General features: G+C 39.2%; 2 protein-coding genes across 2 annotated transcripts in view; one reads left to right on the top strand and one right to left on the bottom strand.

Moving 5' to 3' along the window:
* Positions 4,172-21,111, top strand: part of LOC109824594 (high-affinity nitrate transporter-activating protein 2.1-like) — a 26,307-nt gene continuing 9,367 nt past the window's right edge. Inside the window, exons 1-2 of the mRNA XM_020391222.1 lie at positions 4,172-4,246; positions 4,337-4,588. Of these exons, the coding sequence (XP_020246811.1) occupies positions 4,414-4,588 (175 nt within the window). The 5' untranslated portion in view covers positions 4,172-4,246; positions 4,337-4,413. The remainder of the gene's footprint in view (positions 4,247-4,336; positions 4,589-21,111) is intronic.
* LOC109824593 lies at positions 14,575-21,111 on the bottom strand. The gene is made up of 10 exons (XM_020391221.1): positions 21,040-21,111; positions 20,872-20,943; positions 17,722-19,971; positions 17,379-17,635; positions 17,201-17,300; positions 16,427-17,112; positions 16,241-16,328; positions 16,011-16,139; positions 15,111-15,404; positions 14,575-14,978 (listed from the first exon to the last, which is right to left on the bottom strand). The coding sequence occupies exons 3-7, from the start codon at positions 19,963-19,965 to the stop codon at positions 16,322-16,324; spliced, it is 3,294 nt and encodes a 1,097-aa protein (XP_020246810.1). The 5' UTR covers positions 19,966-19,971; positions 20,872-20,943; positions 21,040-21,111; the 3' UTR covers positions 14,575-14,978; positions 15,111-15,404; positions 16,011-16,139; positions 16,241-16,321.

Below are 21,111 nucleotides of genomic sequence, written 5' to 3'. Positions count from 1 at the left end.
CTCCTCAGACCCACCCCAGGCCGAAACAAGACACTGGCGCGAGCCTGGAAAATACATCAACAATCTCATATCACAACTCCTCGGACCCACCCCGGTGACTACACAAACTTCACCAGCGCGAGCCCGGAATATACATCAACAATCACAACCGCTCACATGGACCAAGACTTCTCATCCCAATTTTCGTAATTCTAGGTCAACTACACACGGTGTTCTAGATCCTAACTGTGTCATACGGGTCACTATAGTCATAAACTCCTAATGATTCTCAATCACAACATGGAGCAATCAATCAATGCAACTAATCATGTGTAATAATATCATAATATTTCAGATAATCAAAATAAGAATTATAAATCATAAACAGCAGCTACATAATCAGAAAATAATCTTTTTCTAAATTAACTCATTTAAATTATTTCTCTTAACAATTAAACTAAACTAATTCATTTTTCAAAATAAATTCTTTTAAATTATTATAATTATCTAAAAATGATTCTTTTGCCAAACTAAATTCTTTTAATTCATTATATTTTTTCTAAAAATGTCATTTATCACATATCCATTATGTGAATCAATATTGTTCCCCAAACAACCCACGCAAATAAATACGACACAATTAAACTATGCAAATAATTCATAAAAAATGTAAATAATCAAACTACGAAACAGGAGAGCGGAATCTTGCACATAAATGATCTACAATAAATATAAGAACCGAAACGAAACTAAACAAGGATCGGGATCTTGCACATAAATGATCTACAATAAATATAAGAACCGAAACGAAACTAAACAAGGATCGGGATCTTGCCTCGGGTTCGTCGAACGGATCGACGTCGACGTGCGATGCGGGTTGGATCGGATGCGGGACTGTCGGAGACGGGTTTGGGCAGCGACGACATCGGCGACGGGTCAGCGGGGTCGGGCGGCGAGGTGGTCGTGCTTGGAGGCAGAGGCACGGGCGGGCTGGGGGACTGCTGGTCGTCGACGGAGCTGAGCGTGGCCGTCGGCGTCGACAGCCAAGGCGGCGGCAGGTGGCGGGCGTGGAGCTCATCGGAGCGGATCTGGGCAGGTGGAGGGTTTGGGTCGAGGGAGGCAACAGGGGTGGTTGCGAGGGCGATGACAGCTCAGGCGGTGGGCTCGACGCGCGAGCGGCGGCCAAGGCGAGGCGTCGGGTGGCGTGGGTCAGGCCGACGGGGTGGAGGCGACGGAGGTCGGGGTGAACAGGGGGAGGTGGTTGGCGTGGTGATGGGTTCAGGGAGAAAGAGAGAGGAGCGAGCGGCGGCCAAGGCGAGGCGTCGGGTGGCGTGGGTCAGGCCGACGGGGTGGAGGCGACGGAGGTCGGGGTGAACAGGGGGAGGTGGTTGGCGTGGTGATGGGTTCAGGGAGAAAGAGAGAGGAGAGTGATGATGGTGGCGGCGTAGAGGATGAACAGGAGAGGGGTTGCATTTTAATATACATATATATAGTGTAATATTAGGGTTAGGGTTAATTATTTTAAAACGAAATTAATTAAAAAGAAATAATTACTGATATTTAAAAATCAAAATAATTACGAGATAATTATCTACAATTAAAAACATACATGTTGTGCTAATACAATAGTTGATACGAAATAGTCAAAATATACCCATATTGTACAATTAAAAGAGAATAATTAATAAATAAAAAATATTTACTTATTTTTAAAATCAAATAATTATATGATAATTATATACACAGTAAAACGTACCAGTTGTAGTATTACAACTGATAATATGCAACAGTAGAAATATTACAAGAAATTGTATAATTAAACAAGAATAATTAATAGAAAAATATAATTACTTAAATTTAAAATCAAATAATAATAGAATAATTATCTACGCGATAAAACGTACCAGTTATACTAATGCGACAGATAATATATAACAGTAGAAATAATACAATAAATTATACAAATAATACGTAATTAATAATATAACGTATTATACAAACATATACGTAATAATAATAATAATACCACGTATTATTCAAAATGATACGTAATAGTATCGGTAACACAACAGATAAATTCTAGAAATATTTACTGCACTCAATAAATTTATAAATATTTAAATCAATTAAATAAATATAAAACTTAGACTTTAAATCATAGAAAATTGTAGAAATTCGAGAAAAATATAAATTCTCTTTTAAAAATCATAATTAAATATTTTAAAATACTAGAAAATTATTTTAACTAATATCAAAAATTCATAGTCCTTACAGAGAGGGATTGTGAGAGAGATTGAGAGAAAGTGAGGATGGCTATGCCCTAATTTTTTGGCATAGCTAGGGCTTATATAGGCCTGACAAATCCACGGGATTACTAGTCCCGTGGATTTGCTAGGCAGCAGAGGCGAAGTCTCTGTCTAACGCACGGGATTACTAGTTCCACGTGATTTCTAAATACTATTCAGAAAACCCACGGGACTAATGGGTTTTCTAAGTTTTGTTTAGTGGGTGATTAGCGGCCACTAAACACAAGGGACTAGTAGTCCCGTGTGTTTCAAAGACCAGATTCAGCGAAACCAACCTCTTTTTGGCCAGCTTTGATGAGCTGGTCAAAAACAAGTTGGTTTTGCTAAATATTTATCAAAAGTGGCCTATTTATGTCTCAAGTTATAAATTAACAGAAAACCACCGCATCCCTCCAATCTCCATTAGTAAATACCTCCTTGAAAGTGTCTATCCATAGGGAAGCAAAATATTTGATTTTTTTTTCCCCATAATTCAAGAGAGTGAATATGCTTGTGTGTAAAAGTCCTATTCCTTTCAGACCATAGACACCAAATGATAGAAAGTAGGAAAGAATCCCATTCTTTCAGGCGAAATTAATGTAAACATATAAGACTTAAAGGCCAATAGGATAGGATTTACATAATAATCTAATAGGTAGCGTACATGTTTTTTTTTTTTTTTTTGTTTCTAGACCTTAGTTGTGATTAAACATTTTCCAAGTTTTCAGTCACTAACTTTCTAGATAAACAAAATTAGTCAACTACAAGCCCGTGACATATCATAGCATACATGGCAGTAAAAGGTCCCACATGTTTGCAATCGAGAACGAATCCTATTAGAACGCCCCGCATAATGCAGAGCGGTCTGATCCGCACTTGTGCACTACAATAAAGCGTTTTTGTAATTTCCCCAACTCATGTGCGGCCGAAATGTTCCTAGAGCAATGTTCCTATCAGAACATTGCTCCTTGCAATACACACTGCGTTAATACCAAACTTCATACGTGATGGTTAGCATGTTAAAGGTAGAAAGTAAGAAAATTGTTCCTCCTCAATTTAAGCTCGAAATTTTCACAGTATAACGTTTACATTCTTGAAATAACGTAAGAGTTTTAACAGTTAATATCAAGACCAATCCAAATAACAGGTGTAAGAATCGCAAAGGCCAACCTGTAACGACCGAAATAAATGGCAACTCGTGTTCATAGTAGATAGTGAAGATTCAAAATGCTTTCTGTTTTTCTCAGTTGACAACTAAATTCATATTCTTTTGAAAGGCTGTTCGTTTGATCTCTCGAAGACTTTAGAGGGCATATTGTAAGCATAAGTTTATCGTTATTTATGAGCAATTACGTTAATTATAAGCGAATATCTGTTGCAAGTCAACCAAATTCTTTACTTTGGCATAAATATCTCTCATAGAAGTCAACCGAATTCTTTGCTGCCCCTTAAGCTCACCTAGGAGTCATTTTGAAAACTTCCATCCTCATCACTAGCTATCTGCCAGGCTCTCATTTTTTTTAATGCACTAATGCTAACAATGATTGGGGCAGTTTGGCAAAGTGCTAAAACCAATTTTAGTTGGAATAAGAAAAGTGCTAAAACCAATTTTAGTTGGAATAAGTCTAGTCCAATAACTCAGTCCTAGTTTGGCAAATAAAATAGTTAAGCTAAACTATTTCTTTTTCGGTCCAATACCCCTGTTTGAAATAGTACCGAATAAGTTTGATTATCAAATTGTCATTCTATCAAAATATATTTGATCATCAATTAGCGCTCTCTCTTTATATATAACTGTATTTACCAAACAAGATTTAGTTCTAGAGAGTTTTATTTAAAAATTAGCCAAACTAAGTTCAACTCAAAGCTACTTCACGTAGAAACTAGTATAATCTAATCTAGGCTAAACATAACTGGACCAAAACTAAATCGGATTAATTTCTAAGTTGCCAAACTGACCCTTTGATGGAGATTAAGAACCAGTAATATATCCTTCTCTTGACCTTTTGAAATGGCTTAATGGCTTCTTCCTAAATTTGCTAAAACTGGTTGGCTTTTCACTCTTGTTACAGGTTTGGGTTGAGTATATATAAATACAGCAGTTGGCTTTCTAAGAGAGGACACAGAGCCAATTTAATCAATACATAGCATGGAAAATCAAAGAAGAAATAATCAAGAGATGGCTGCTTCAAGTCTCTTTTTTTCTCCAGCCACTATTCTGGGCCTTCTTCTTCTTTTCTCTATTGGGTCAAGTGTTGAAGGAGTTCTCTTCTCAAAACTCAAACAGACTCTCATAGTCACTGCATCTCCCAACCATGGCCAAGGTGTGTACCATATAACTGTATAGATCTTTGTTCCAAATCAGCCAGTTCTCTTATCTAAGGTTTCTTATTTTTTGATTTAATGTATCATAACAGTTTACAGTTTGAGAATTTTTCCTCCATTAATGTTCGATCCGTGTTTTAATAGGAATAGCAAAGGGCAAAACCAATTATTGTTTTTGTTAATTACTTGATGAATTACATGATATATTTGATATTTGAATCAACCTCATAACTTCAAGAAAATGATTTTGCACAATACGAAGTTATAATTTCTATGATATTTCACACTTTATTGGGGGAGAGAACCTCAGATCTCCAACATCCAATTTAGATCTTATAGTCTCACTGAAAATTAAGCCCTTTTTAGTATTAATAACAAATGAAACTATGCCTTTTCGCTGCATTTGGGAGAAGAGATTAGATTTGAAATCAAAGGAAATCCATGGATTTTATAAATCACTTGTTGGGTACTTATATTAAATGAAAGGAGATTTCAAATCTATGGTTTGGATATGCTTATTATACATGTATTTGAATTTGATTAACAATTGTTCTTGATCATAATGATACAGGAATATCTTAGATATTTGCATTATACATTAACCCCATTAACAACTAATACACAAATAAATAAATAAAGTTGCAATAGACTAATAGATATGACAAGACAATGAAATTATCAAATTCATATCACTGGCATACAATATTTTTAATGTGAGAGTGGAGGCAATATAATTTGAACATGCTAGTCTTTTCTTATGATGCAATACAAACTGATTTTCAGCGATGAGTTTAGTTCACCAACCGCAACTTGATACACTTTGAGGTTTTCAAGTACCATCAACTTTTAATCCTTGATTTATTTGATCGTACAAAATATGAGCTAAAGTTGAGTCCATCTCACTATTCCAAACAGCATACGATCTCGATTGAGATGCAGTTTGTCTTCCTTCTTCACCAACCTCATACAAACACATAGAGACATCAGTTAGCTTGGCGTTAAGCTATTAGCCATCCGTCATTAGTCAGCTTCAAATTTGTTAAGGTTAACATCTCCAGTAATTTAATAAAACTTTGATTGATAGAATATTTCACTGTCAAATTAAGTACCACTGAACTCCATCAGATTCTAAGGTAAGCTATGGTATAGTATGCATATCCTCCACATGAGAAGAATTAGAACATCAGCCTTATTGACAATTCACTCTGTGTTTATCTAGAAATATAGGTCAAATCACAGTACAAGACAGATTCAGACCATGTATTTAATGTTATTCATAAATTACATTCATAACTCACGTGTTTAAACTCTGAGACATTGCCATACATAGGACTCGATCAAAGTTTCACGAAGGCGGAAGCTCAAATAGTAAAGGATTGTTCTTGATACTGTTGCGCGCAGCGGAAATTTCGGCAGCACCTCGGCACAACAAGAGAGTTAGATCGCAATAGGAAATCTTGCTACACAAAGGAAACAAGAACCTTAAGCAAAATATCTCAACCAAGTGAGATATCAGCTCTTCCTCTCATCAGTTCTAGGACTGACCTGTCGAGGGAACCTAAAAGCTATTACAAATCACACAAATAGCGAGACAACCAATTTTACGTGGTTCGGTAAATTGCCTACGTCCACGGGGTAAGAAGGGGGGAGATCTACTAATAGAGGGAGAGATTACAACTAGGGTTTACAATCACTCACAACCTAAACCCTCAAACAAACTCTCAAATCCCTCATAATATCTCTCTACAAAAGGATGCTCAAAACCCTAAAAAGGGGCTGCTCAAAATCACCTATTTCTTCAAAGGGACGGCTGCGTTTTTCTCCCGCAAAGGCTTCTGCGTTTTCACCCCAAAAAAAAACCAAATTCACGAAACCCTAGAATCTTCTATTTCTAGCTTCGACCGAAAAAAATAAGTTAACAAAAAGCATTTACACAAGTGGCCCCCACGAATGAGCACGAGACGCATCTCGTGCTCGTGGGTAACAGAACGTGGGGTAGACGCATCTCGTGCTCGTGGGTAACAGAACGTGGGGTGTGGTCCCCACACCCCACGTGTTCACAATTCTCTACCTCGGTGAAGTTTTCCCAAAACTGAGCTGACACCAAATGCATCCAAATGTCCCAGTACGAAGTGGAACAAAATCACGACAACGGACTCAATCCACAACAAGTCGGGAACTCGAACGAGAGTCCAAGCAATCTCACCCCCATCAAAGTCAACTAATCCAAACCATCTGCATCTGAAAGACTGCCTACGTATCCTCTTGCCCAAGGAATCAAGCCGAACATAATTCACCCAAATGGCCACCAACGGCCTCAACAATCACGAATGTGCAACAAGTTTCGATAATGATCAAACTTGTTGCTCGGAACCACCTTTGTGAGCATATCCGCTGGATTATCCTTCGTGTGGACCTTCACAATCTTCACAACACCATCTTTAAGAACATCTCGAACGAAGTGATAATGAACGTCAATGTGCTTTGTTCGCGCATGAAAAACCTGATTCTTCGCTAAATAGATAGCACTCATGATATCATAATGAATAGTGACGGACCTCTGCGATATACCAAGTTCTTCCAAAAGTCCTCGAAGCCAAATAGCCTCCTTCACAGCCTCTGTAACTGCCATATACTCTGTTCCGTCGTAGACAAAGCCACCGTAGACTGTAAGGTGCATCTCCAACACACTGGCGCACGGGTCAAAGTAAACACATACCCCGTCGTAGACCGACGTTTATCCAAATCTTCGGCATAATCCGAATCAACATAACCAATGCATAGCTGCCCACCTGTAGTGTTCCGTTCATAAACCAAACCAACATTGAGTGTACCTCGAATGTACCTCAAAATCCATCTCACGGCGTCCCAATGACCCACTCCTGGATCGTGCATGTATCTCAAAACCATGCTCACCACCTGTGATAAATCTGGTCTCGTACATACCATTGCATACATTAATCTCCAAACTGCGCTCTCATATGGAGTCTTCGACATCAACTCTCTTCAACTGACTTTGGTGAAAGGTCAGCTGAAAGCTTCAAATGGGCTCCCAATGGTACACTAACTGGCTTCGTATCCATGCTAACATGGAATCGCTGTAGAACCTTCTTCAAATAAGCCACACGTGTCAAACAAATTCTACCCTTCTTCTTGTCTCTGCCGATCTATATCCCTAGAATGTGCTTCGTCTCACCCAAGTCCTTCATCTTAAACTCATTTGAAAGCTGAACTTTCAACTCATCTATAGTCGATCTAGAAATAGAGGCAACCAACATGTCATCGACATAAAGTAACAAATAGATGTACGCACCTTCTTTCAACTTGCAAAAATATACGTAAGGATCAAACTGGCTTCGAGTGTACGAATGACCAATCATAAAACCATCAAATCAGCTATACTACTGTCGAGGAGACTGCTTCAAACCGTATAGCGATTTCTTTAACCTGCAAACCAACTTATCTTTTCCTGCAGCTCGGAATCCCAATGGCTGAGTCATATATATTTCTTCATCAAGATCACCATGAAGAAATATCGTCTTCACATCCAACTGATCTAACTCTAAACCATACTGTGCCACCAAAGCTAGCAAAATCCGAATCGAAGAATACTTCACCACCGGAGAGAAAACCTCATTATAGTCAATACCTTCCTCCTGTGCATAGCCCTTCGCAACCAACCTAGCTTTGAACCTCAATGTAGTGCCCTCAATGCCCTCCTTCTTCGTGTATACCCACTCACAACCAATTGCCTTCCGCCCCCTTTGAAAGCTCAACAAGCGCCCATGTATCGTTCTTATGAAGAGATACCATCTCCTCCTGCATAGCCACCTGCCACGAATCAGCCTCCGAACTCTATTCGGCCTCTCTGAATGTAGTAGGCACGAACTCATCGATACTCTCTACCGAAAGTGCATACGTAACTGTGTCGGCATACCATGCTGGCATCTGTATGTTTCTCCTCTGTCTCCGAACCGCAATCGAATCCTGAACCTGAGCCGTGAGTCCCTGATCCTGCACATCAGTACTCGTATTCCCCGTGTCATCGTCGTGCTCGCCTGGCATCACCTCAGTCGGCACTCTAATGGATATTGTACCATCTGGACAATGTGGAGCTGCATTGATCTCCATCACCTGCGATATCTCCTCTGTCGGGTCGCTCTCCACCTGATGAGAGCTGGAAAGCTTCAAAATAGAAGCCTCATCAAACGTGATGTCCCTACTCAGCATAATTTTTTTATCAACTGGATCCCAAAGCTTGTATCCCTTGAGACCACGCTTGAATCCTACAAATATGGCCTTCCTAGCTCGAGGTTCCAACTTATCAGTTCTCACATGATAAAATACAGGGCACCCGAATACCTTGAGCTGGTCATAATCTCGTGCTGGTTCTCCCGACCACATCTCCATAGGGGTCTTCCCCTCAATCGCAGATGAAGGCAGCCTATTAATGAGGTGGCTCGCATATGTAAGTGCCTCAGCCTAAAAGATCTTCTCTAAACCACTCTGCGATAATAAGCATCGCATATTCTCCAGTAAAGACCGATTCAACCTCTCTGTCACCCCATTTTGTTGCAATGTATGACTAACCGTGAAGTGCCTCACTATGCCCTCGTCTTGACATAGCTGCAGAAAGGGGTCTGAAATATATTCACCACTGTTGTCGGATCACAACGTCTTGATCTTTCTCCCGGTCTGTAGTTCCAATCTCTTCTTCCACACCACGAATATATCTAGGACTTCACTCTTCTTTGTCATGGTGTACACTCAACATCGCCTAGAATAGTCATCAACGAACGTGACGAACCAGTGTCGACCACCAAGTGATGCAGTCTTGGTGGGACCCCAAACGTCTGTGTGCACGTAGTCTAGGATGCCTCTCGTCCTATGAATAGCAGTCCCGAACTTTACATTCGTTTTCTTGCCAAGAACATAGTGCTCACAGAATTCCACTTTACCACTCTTGACTCCCTTTCAATAGTCCCTGCTTGCACAAAGCTTGCAGTGACTTCTCTCATGTGTGCTCCAACCTATAATGCCAAAGTCTGCTCATGTCCGCCTCTGAAATAGCCAAAGCAACCTGGCCAATCTCGGTGCTCCCCTTCAAATAGTATAAGTTCCGACTGCGGACTCCTTTCATCACCATCAAAGATTCCTTAGTAACCTTTGCTACAGCGTCTTCAAATGTCACCTTGAATCCCTTTGCCTCCAAAGCTCCAACTGAGATAAGATTCTTCTTCAGCTGGGGAACGAATCTCACCTCCTTTAATCCACGGACTACTCCATCGTGCATCCTAATCCACACGGTACTTATCCCACAAATACCACAGGATTAATCATTTCCCATGACAACAACACCCCCATCGAGTCTCTCGAACGATGCAAACCAATCTCGCCTAAGAGTCACATGATAAGTAGCATCAGAATCAAGCATCCAATCTGATACATCCAAGTGGTTCATCTCCGGAGTAATCAATAGAGAAAAGATCGAATCATTGGAATCATCGCCTTTCGCAACGTTCACCTCATTGGCCTTCGGGCCCTTTTTCTTTCTATTCTCCTTTTCCTTGAGCTTCAGGCAGTCTCTCTTCCAATGTCCATGCTCCTTGCAGAATGCACATTGGTTCTTTGCTAACTGGTGACGACCTCTAAACTTTGACCTTCCTCTATTACCACCTTTCGGATATGGGCTTCTACCTCTCTTCGACAATGCCTCTCCTGAAGTACTAGCGCGGGAAGTATCCTTGTCATTCCTCCTCAAATCATAGTTCGTCAAAACGTTAGTTACTTCACTACAGCTGATAGAAGATCTTCCATTCAACAAAGTGAGCACAAAGGTGTCATACTCCTCATCCGGTAAGGAGCCCAATAAGATAACAGCCTTGTACTCATCCGAAATATTCTCATCAATATTTTCCAAGTCCGACAACAACTTAGTATAGTTGTTCACATGCGCCGCTAGTGAGGTGCCTCTGGACATCTGAAATCTGAAGAGTCTTCGCAGCAAGTGCAATCTGTTCTCAACACTCTTCGTGAGATACTTGTTATTGAGAATTTCCTATATCTTCATTGCAGACGTCACCCCAATCACATCATATTTTAGTTTCTATTCTAAACAGGACCTGATCACCCCACACGCGTTCTTATTCATCTTCTTTCATATCGCCTCATCATATTTAGGTGGCCTCTCGTGGACCATGATGGTCTCTTCCAAATTTTGAGCATTGAGCGCATCCTGTACGTCGCTCATCCACAAACCAAAGTTGATTTTACCGTCATACTTCACCACACTAATCTTAGTGTTATGAAAACCAACTTGTATTGTACTCGCCATCGACTTACTGCTTTCACCTTCTTCTCTCATTACAAACTAACTCCAAATTATAGAGAAAGAAAAAATTTGATAAAAATTAGAAACCACCCAACTGAACCCTAGATCGGATTCCAAATAGATCTCCTATCCACACGAGGAAAGCGAAATCTCCAACGGCAACTCCTAATGCTATCTCCACCGAAGCCTAGAACTCTAAGAACCAAGCTTCACACAAGAATCTTCCTCCACCAAACTCCAAAACCCTAGATCTGAAATCTGGGCTCTGATACCACTTGTTGCGCGCAGCAAAAATTTCGGCAGCACCTCGGCACAACAAGAGAGTTAGATCGCAATAGGAAATCTTGCTTCACAAAGGAAACAAGAACCTTAAGCAAAATATCTCAACCAAGTGAGATATCAGCTCTTCCTCTCATCAGTTCTAGGACTGACCTGTCGAGGGAACCTAAAAGCTATTACAAATCACACAAATAGCGAGACAACCAATTTTATGTGGTTCGGTAAATTACCTACGTCCACGGGGTAAGGAGGGGGGAGATCTACTTACAACTAGGGTTTACAATCACTCACAATCTAAACCCTCAAACAAACTCTCAAATGCCTCACAATATCTCTCTACAAAAGGATGCTCAAAACCCTAAAAGGGGGCTGCTTAAAATCACCTATTTCTTCAAAGGGACAGCTGCGTTTTTCTCCTGCAAAGGCTTCCGCGTTTTCACCCCAAAAAAAACCAAATTCACAAAACCCTAGAATCTTCTATTTATAGTTTCGGCCGAAAAAACGCGTTAACAGAACGCGTTTACACAAGTGCCCCCCACGAATGAGCACGAGACGCATCTCGTGCTCCTGGGTAACAGAACGTGGGGTGTGGTCCCCACACCCCACGTGTTCACAGATACCTATATAATGATCATATAAAAACACCAAATTGAATGTAAATATCAAATTATTCATTTTTAACCTATCACATTAAAAGGAGTGACAATCTAGATTAAAAGACAACTATATCCAAACCTAGCAAGTTTAATCAACAAAAACCATGTAACTTTGATGTATCCTTAAAATTATACCAGTGTTTGCAATGCAACATCTTGTATTAAAAAATAAAGGAGAACAGACTTCCTAAGTAAACAGTAAAATATAAATTAATGTTTGCATATTGGCCATTCAAGGTTCTTCATCACATAAATATGTTCATAATAAACTTGCGGCCTCCTGAAACCATGCTAAATATAGAATTTTCAGATTACACATCAATTTGATCAGCTAAGCATAGTAAATGGGTATATGATACCTCTGGGTGAGCTAATTCCGTTCACAAGCTAGACTGCAAGAAACAAATAATCTATACTGCTTGTTCTTAATTTTGAGTAACCGACTCAGCTAAATTTCTAAAGGACAAATTTTTAAAAAAGACCTTCTTTTAATATTAATAAGCAAAATCGACCGCTTACAATTTTATTCAGCAAAACCGACCGCACGGGACTGCTAGTCCCGTGCAGTTCTCCAAAAACCCCAAAAAATCATCGATTTCATCTCTCTCCCCCTCTCAGTCCCTCTCCCTCTCCTCCCTCCTCCGCCCTCTCCCAAAAACACACCCATCCCTCCGCCCTCAAAGCTAGAGACTGGTGGGACCGCACGGGACCGCTTACAATATTATGAAGGCGGCGGCGGCCTGAGCGGACAGAGACTGGTGGGAGGAAGACGAGCGGGAAGGGGAGGTGTGGTGGCGGGGCGCGGTTGATGATGGTGGAGGAGAGGCGGTTGCTGGTGGGGGGAGATCTTCATCGTAGATCTCAAGGAGGGCAGGGTTTCCAAAGGTGGTCGCCTCAGATTTGTTCTTCATGGTGTTGCGTGTTGCGTGGCTGCAAGGAGGGAGCGGTGCTGGAGCGGTTTTGTGAGAGGAGGTGGGTTCTGGTGTTGGGTTCTGAGTTGAAGGAGAATAGGGATGTTGAAGGAGATGAACAGTAGCGACTGAAGGGACTGAGAGAGGGAGAGAGAGGAAATCGTTGATTTTTGGGGTTTTTGGAGAACTGCACGGGACTAGCAGTCCCGTGCGGTCGATTTTGCTGAATAAAATTGTAAACGGTCGATTTTGCTTATTAATATTAAAAAAGGGTCTTTTTTCAAAATTTGTCCATTTCTAAAGTCATGCTGATAACCTTTTCAGCTTCTAGACTATTTGTTGTATCAATTTCTTTAGGTTCTAGACTTCTTCCTCCGGTCTGCTGCATTGCGCACCCAAAAAATGAAGAACTACTAGCCTATATGAATAAATATTTCTAGGATTCATACTAAGCCCTTTCTATGCTGGCTATAACGTTAAAGGAGAAAATTAATTACAGACCCCCCCCCCCCCCCCCCCCCACAAAAAAAAAAGAAAAATTTAACATTACTAATAGCAATGTAATCTTAAAAAAATTCTCTCTTGCACATATCTACTAATATTGCACATTATCAGCGAACCTACTAGTGTGACTTTGCCTTTTTGAGTGTTTGGATTGCAAAGTGAGGTGGCAAGGAAATAAGGATTTAAAAGATGGGAACGGTAAAAAGGAAGAGGAGCTGGAAAAGCCATAGAGAGAAAGAAACGTCTGGGAAAATAATAAACACTTCATAACTTTATCATTGTGATAACTTAATAAACCTTCCGAGCTAATATTCTTTTACTATGATTTGGTCCAACACATTGATATGAGGAGAGTTTTCAACAAATAGATTAGTATCTCTTTGTAGATATATTGTCAGGCAGACAAAACTATTTCCATTAAGTAGATACATGCATTTATTTTAAATGTGTTATTATCCTATAATCAACTTGAGCATATTATTACCAAAGAAAGAAATTAAGCAAACTGTTAGCGATTTTTATTTCTGTCTATAGATACATGCTTTGGCGCACTCATACAGATGGAGATAAACATACTGCATCTCTGAATCTTAATTTTGCTAGGGATCTTCTGTTTGATATTTATAGCTTTAAAGCCAAATAACACCCTTTTCATGTGATCACAAACATTGACAGGGATCTAGTTTATAGTTTTCTTACTAGTTAGGACTTGGAAGCAACTCCAGGAGATTTGAATGCAATGTTGGCGCATGCATTTATACGTGCTGCTGATTAAGTTTCTCTTGTGAACTAGAGGTGCATCAAATTCCCATTAACTAATAAAGTTCCATTGTGAACAAGCACGCACTAGTACAAAACTGATCTGTCCAAACGGTTATAACCGTTTGGACAGATGCAGTCCCAAACGGGTATAACCGTTTGGCCGCGCAAAATACCCGTTTGGACAGGAGCCGTTGGGGAAGAGTTTTCCCCAACGGCATCCCAAACGGTGTATACTCGTTGGTGCAAATTCCCAAACGTTGTAACCGTTTTGGGATCTTTCCCAAACGGTTAACCACCGTTGGGGTTGTCAAAAATGGCCAAACGGTCGAAACTCGTTGTGACAAAGTTTTGTCCAAACGGTTCAAACCGTTTGGACAGATATTTGTCCAAACGGTTTCGACCGTTTGGCCTGTTTATTTTTAACATTTTTTTTAAAATTTAGCTATTTTAAATATCTACCTACTTACATTTAATACACACATCTCACACAAAAATTTCTCAATATATCACATTGAAATTGAAAATATATACATACACAAAAATGTCTCAAACAGTGATAAATATTCAATATTATATATACAGACACAATGATTACTCAATATCTCACAACTAAAAGCATCCAATATTATATATATGTCTCTAATATCCAAAATAACTCATACATCCAAAATATAATATAAGAGTGACTTTATTCATCCAGTCAAGGAACAGAAGAAATTCCTCGAAGAATGTCCTCCTGGGACAAGCCCGAACCCCTCAAGTCTGCAAATATCCTAGCAAGATTCTCCTTTGACAAACGTTGAGCACTAGAAATAAAAGTGTTAGCAGTCGAAGCAGGACGACCAGATTGTGGTATATCGATAGCAGGCTGAGGAATTGGAGCAGGACGAGTAAAAGCTGGGGGATCATTAGGAGTGGGGGCAGGATGAGCTCCTTGAGAATTAACCTATAAAGTACAAGCATTGCATGAGTGTTAAGTCTATGTGTATGTTTACGTATATAAGTATTAGATGTATGTATATTTGTGTATGCTAGTGTACATGTGTATGCAAGAGTGTTTGTATATTAGCATACGTACCATATTGTTATTAATCCATTGCATCTGAGACCTAAGCTCCTCTCTAAGACTATCCATCTCAGCTACCCGAGCTCTAAGATCAGCCACCTCGCGACGTAGCTCCTGATTAGAAGCGCCAATTTCCGGTATGGAGGATGCCCTCAAGTAAGTCCGAGTGGCACCAATGCCCATGGCTCTCTCATAACCACCGTGATGCCCTCCGTGCAGAGAATCTAACATCTGGGTGAAATAAAGTGCATCGTCCTCTGTGGCTGATTCAACTCCGGATAAGGTTGCCTCCTCAATGACTCGATTCTACACGATACAAAGTAGTCAATTGTAAGTCGACAATGCAAAAGATATATTTACGAAAAAAAATCAAAATAGAAGTATGATTATAGCATGAAAGCAATTCAGTCCTCGATTAGAATTATAGCAGCTGAAGTGTAGATGATTGACTAAAGGCAGGAGGATACAGAGATAAACTAGAGCAATCATAGTATATTCAGTCTTCATTTCATGCCACCAGATTGTTATTCATGCTACCAGAGAAATTTTGAACATATGAAAGTAGCTCAGGTCTCAGAATTTGCTATCAATCACTTACCAGATTGTTATTCATGCCACCAGACATTAGCTATCAATCACTTACCCTTTCAATGTAATGATCATGAAAGAATTTGAACATATTAAAGTAGCTCAGGTCTCAGAATTTGAACATATGAAAGAGCTTCACATGTCTCCCATATAGCAATTTATACATCCAACTTGATGTAAAGTTGTAGTATTCATGAAAGGTATTTTGATCATTGTTTCTCATATGGCAGACATTTTTGTTATATCTAGAAAGAAAAAACATACTTCTGGGAAAAAATCAAGAAATTCATGTGTAGTAAACATATATTCGTCGAGAAGACTTACACAATACTCCTTAGTGTTGTTGTCCGGGTATGTATACTCTCCGGTGATCTTATCTACCGATGACGAGTGGGTACCCAAATATAGTTTCAACATTGTAGGTGTGCCACCATCCTCAATGATTTGAGCTTTCTGCAATTCACCAAAAATAGGTTGTATGATCGATCAAAAATAGGTTGTATGATCGCTAGGTATGGATGTGGCAACATGAGTAGATTCGAGTTCTCTCCTACGCTCTCTCGCCTGACGATGCAGGTCTCCGCGCTGTATAAGTCTACGTGATCTGCTCTGCGATGGAACTCCAGACATATTCGTCAAGCCCTATAAAGAATTTTACAATTCATATAAGATATATGCAAAATAGACATATTTATAAATCTGAAGATGTAAATTTTAAACATGAATTTTATAATGGTTACCTTTTTCGCTTTACAGAAGTGTTAGGTTCTACAGATTCCCTAGAAATTGTAGGAATATCTACAAGTATTTCACTATTCAAATCATTCCTAACCCACAAAATTTTATCAAATTCAGGAGATTTATCTTGACATACAACTCCTCCCTGCTCAAATTCTTCGTCATCATTGATCTCCACAACCTCTGAATCTATGAACTGTGGGACGTCGTAAGTATCCCTGGGCCTCCATCGACATACCACACTCCACCCTGAATGGCTCAAGCACTTCGAGTAGTATACTTGAAATGCTTGTTCTGGAAATATAAATGGATCGTCCTCAAAGGAAAAACGCGTGGTGTTTACACTCGTCAATCCATATTCATCTACCCAAGTCCCGTAATTGTCTCTCCACTTACCAGTTCCAGTCTTCATGTCATACCAAACACATTGAAAGACATAAATGCATCCTGCTCGTCCTGGATAGTTGATACCAAGTATGTTATCAAGGTACCCATAGTATATCTCGTCATTAGTGCCTAGGGTTGCAATTCCACTATTTTGGGTGGTTCGAGATTCTTCTATAGACTTGATTTCAAACTTGTAACCACCAACACCGAATCCTTTATAGTATTTAAGTTCAGCATCTGGAAGTGTAGCCAAATATCCAAGCTCCTTATCTAAAGTTGATTCTACACTCGGTAATCGGCTCTGACAAAAGGTTAATACGGCAATTACGTAAAGATGTTAGATTAAATTAATAGGATGAATCAAAAAAATGAGATAATAGAAATCTTACATAATGTTTAAACCAATTGGAAAAGTTGTCCTGATGATGTGCTTCAACGCATGCCTCATTCCAATTACTATGCATTGCACGTATTTCATCCTTATGTATTCTAATGTCAAAATGTATAGTTAATGTGAGAAGTATATTATATCATATAAACATATATAATTATGTGAAATAGACATACTCTCTAACTTCTCCAAGGCATTCGATATTGAGAATGATAAAGCGATGAATCTTGTTGATAAATGCGAGAGTCATTCTATTATAATCCGGCTTTTTTGATGGTCCGTCATGAATCACGAGAGGTCTGTTGAGTTTTGTCTCAATGTCTTCATCCAGATAACGAGAACAAAAAGTGGTTACTTCCTCTAGCAAATAACCTTCCATAATAGAACCCTCTGGTCGATTTCTATTGCGAATATAGTTTTTCAAAGTGAGAAGGTACCTATAAAAGCTTACACTAAATCACCACATCCAACATGTAAAATAAAAATATATCGATTGCGTTAATTGAAAAAAAATTAAAGGTACCTTTCAATGGGGTACATCCATCGATATTGTACGGGTCCAGCCAGCCTAGCCTCGGTTGCAAGATGAACAGTCAGGTGTATAATGATATCAAAGAATGATGGTGGAAAAATCCGCTCAAACTTGCATAAAATTATAGGAATTTCAGCCTCTAGCTTCTTCAACTTATCATCGTCAATGTTTTTAGTGCACAACTCCCGAAAGAATCTACAAAGATCATTGATCACTAAACCGACTGATTTAGGAAGGGAAGTCCTGAGAGAAAGTGGAAGAAGATGCTCCATAATAATATGATGATCATGACTCTTCAACCCTTCGATCTTACCTTTAACAATCTTTATCTTCTTACTAAATGATCCTGAAAACCCTGTAGGAACCTTCAACTCATGTAACACCTGAAGAAACTTTTTCTTCTCATCTGATGACATGTGATACACAGCATTGGGGAGTACAAACTGGTCAGGATTGCCTACTTTTGGTATAGGATGCAATTCTTTTCTAATGTTCCACGCGTGAAGATCCCTTCGAGCTTTAAGGTTATCTTTTGATTTTCCATCTTTACAGAGAAGTAAGTTAAGTATGTGCTCAGACACTCCCTTCTCAATATGCATGACATCTAGATTGTGTCGCACTTTATTTGTCTTCCAATAAGGTAGTTCGAAGAAGATACTTTTCTTGTTCCATCCCTGTGGTGTTTCTTGCCTTCCCTTAACTTTTCCAAAAGCCACATTGTTTTTACCATTCCACTGAGCAAGTATATCCTCTCCGGATAATGGGTCTGGACGCGAACGATTCTCTTTAGTACCATCAAAGTGGATAATATCATCTCTGTACGGATGATTTTCATCCAACATGCGTCGATGACCACAATAACAAGTTTTATTGCTAAAGGGTAGCCTTCTCGATGTTGTCTGGAGATGACAGTAAGGACATGCAGTGTAACCATGTACAGACCAACCAGATAGCATTCCATACGCAGGAAAATCATTGATTGTCCACATTAAGGCTGCACGCATGGTGAAGTTAGTCCCCGTGTCCGCATCGTATGTCTCCACACCATCGATGAATAAAGACCTTAACTCTTCGATAAGAGGCCGAAGATAGACGTCAATATTATTTCCCGGTGACTTAGGACCATCAATAAGAAGAGGCATCATGAAATATGATTGGTCCATAGCCAACCACGGTGAAAGGTTATAAACCATCATCACAACGGGCCATGTGCTATGGGGATTACCCTTAAAGCTGAAGGGACAAAAGCCATCACTAGCCAATCCAAGCCTGATATTGCGAGGTTCCTGACTAAATGTTGGGTGCCTATTATCAAAATCCTTCCATGCAGGTGTATCTCTAGGATGACTCATTCGTCCATTTTCACTTGGACGTGCACGGTGATGCCAAGTCATCGCCACTGCTGTCTTCTTGCACTTGAATAGCCTCTGCAGCCTCTGTGTTATGGGAAAATATCGTACTATCTTGAAAGGTATATCCTTCTTCTGACCAGGTACTTTCTTCTTATATCTAGTCTCTCCGCAAGTAGGACACGCAATCTTATCTGAATTTTCTTTCCAGTAAATTATACAATCATTGAGACATGCATGTATCATCTCACACTTCAGACCCAGATTAGACATTATTTTTTGAGCTTCGTACCAGCTTTCAGGCACATGGTTCCCCGGAGGCATAGAATCTTTAAGAAACTTGAGGAGCATCGTAAATGACTTGTTACTCCATTTATTTAGACATTTAATCTGGAATAGATGGACGAACCATGACAGCGTGGAGTGTTTAGCATTCTCATAAATGGGCCTCCTAGCATCATTCATGTATTTATCATAATTGTCTTCACGATGTCCTCTTCCGAAAGGAGGATCTTCAGCAGGGTTATTGTTACCAAGAGCAACCTCAACCATTTCCTCCATTTCCTCATCAAGAAAAAAGTTGTCTTCTTCTTGTTCTTCATCATCTGCATCACTGAGACCTTCAATTTCTCCATGATATACCCAAGTTTTGTAACCGCTAGCAAAACCATTCTTCACAATATGAAGTTCAACTTCTTCCTCCAATTGATGCAACTTATTTGAACATAATTTACATGGACAAATGAGTCTCCCATGTCGTACCATATCGTGTCTACGTACAAAGTCCATGAAAGCACTAACTCCGTTAACAAAAATAGATTGCATGCGTTCTGCACGACCCACATACATCCAATCCTTATCTCTGATGTAGTTACGAGCCATGCTAACCTAAATAAAATGATATATCAATAACGACTTCTAAAAACATGGATTTAGGGAATCTTGATAAGCATGATCATGATTTTGCTTTGAATATAGGGTTACAATTAAAAGCCAACAAGTTTAAACATGTTAATCTTATTAAATAAAATAGAAAACATGTAAATATTATATAAATCATAAGGTATTAATGTAACTCGTAATTTAAGAAGTGTGTAGCGAAAAACAACAGTCGCTCTTATGTTACTACGGTATTTCTATCATGAAAAAGTACTCGTACCCGATACTTATCTGTAAGTGTTACTATGTAGTTAACAAGAATAATGTCTAAAATGTTGAAGGACGCATTAGAATATAACTGTTAACCGAAAACTTTATCATAACTTCATAACTTTAAACCTTTGGTGCACCGAATCAACATTGAGAATAAAATTAATAATAACAAAGCTTTTATACCAAAATTTTGAAATCAAAATATGATCTTCCATTCACTTCTGGTAACTGTCATTTATTTCACCAATAGAAGTATATTTTCTTCTTCTAATAACAATTACGAAAAATCGTGGTCATATCAAACTACTTGCACATGCACCTTGCCATTTAAATTACTAGAAAAAAAAATGTTAAAACCCACTGTCTCCTGTCCTAAAAAAATCAACAGCTATTGGACCAAAAAAATCAACACCTAAACAAACTATCTTCCAAACAAATGGCGTAAGAGTGTCCACAATTCGCAACAACTACAGGTATTTAACTGATTTTTCAAGCAACCTATTTTTTATATATTTCAATAATAAGTTATTCACGAGTTCTAAATTTCATGAATAACCATAAAATTTAGAAAATACAAGATAATAGCAGGTAAAACTCAATATTTCCTATATAAAAAAGAAAACTCTCAAAAATTACCTTAAGTAAGTGTGCCGGAGAAATAGGATGTCTGACGAAGAGAAGGTGACGTCGATGAAGTCGTTTAAATTGCTGTAATTAGGGAAATTAGGTTAGATGGACAAATAAATTAGGTTTAGGGTTTTGTAGAGAGTAGATAATACTAGTTTATAGAGGAAAGGGGGTGACCTGAGGAGGAGGCGGTGGAGGCGCGCGGTGAAGTCACAGGCGGAGGCGCGCGATGGAGGAGGAGGAGGCACG

Source organism: Asparagus officinalis, chromosome 9, assembly GCF_001876935.1.
Source record: "Asparagus officinalis chromosome 9, Aspof.V1, whole genome shotgun sequence".
Taxonomy (NCBI): domain Eukaryota; kingdom Viridiplantae; phylum Streptophyta; class Magnoliopsida; order Asparagales; family Asparagaceae; genus Asparagus; species Asparagus officinalis.
The sequence above is the reverse complement of the archived record's forward strand: the minus strand, read 5'-3'. Positions and strand labels throughout refer to the sequence as shown.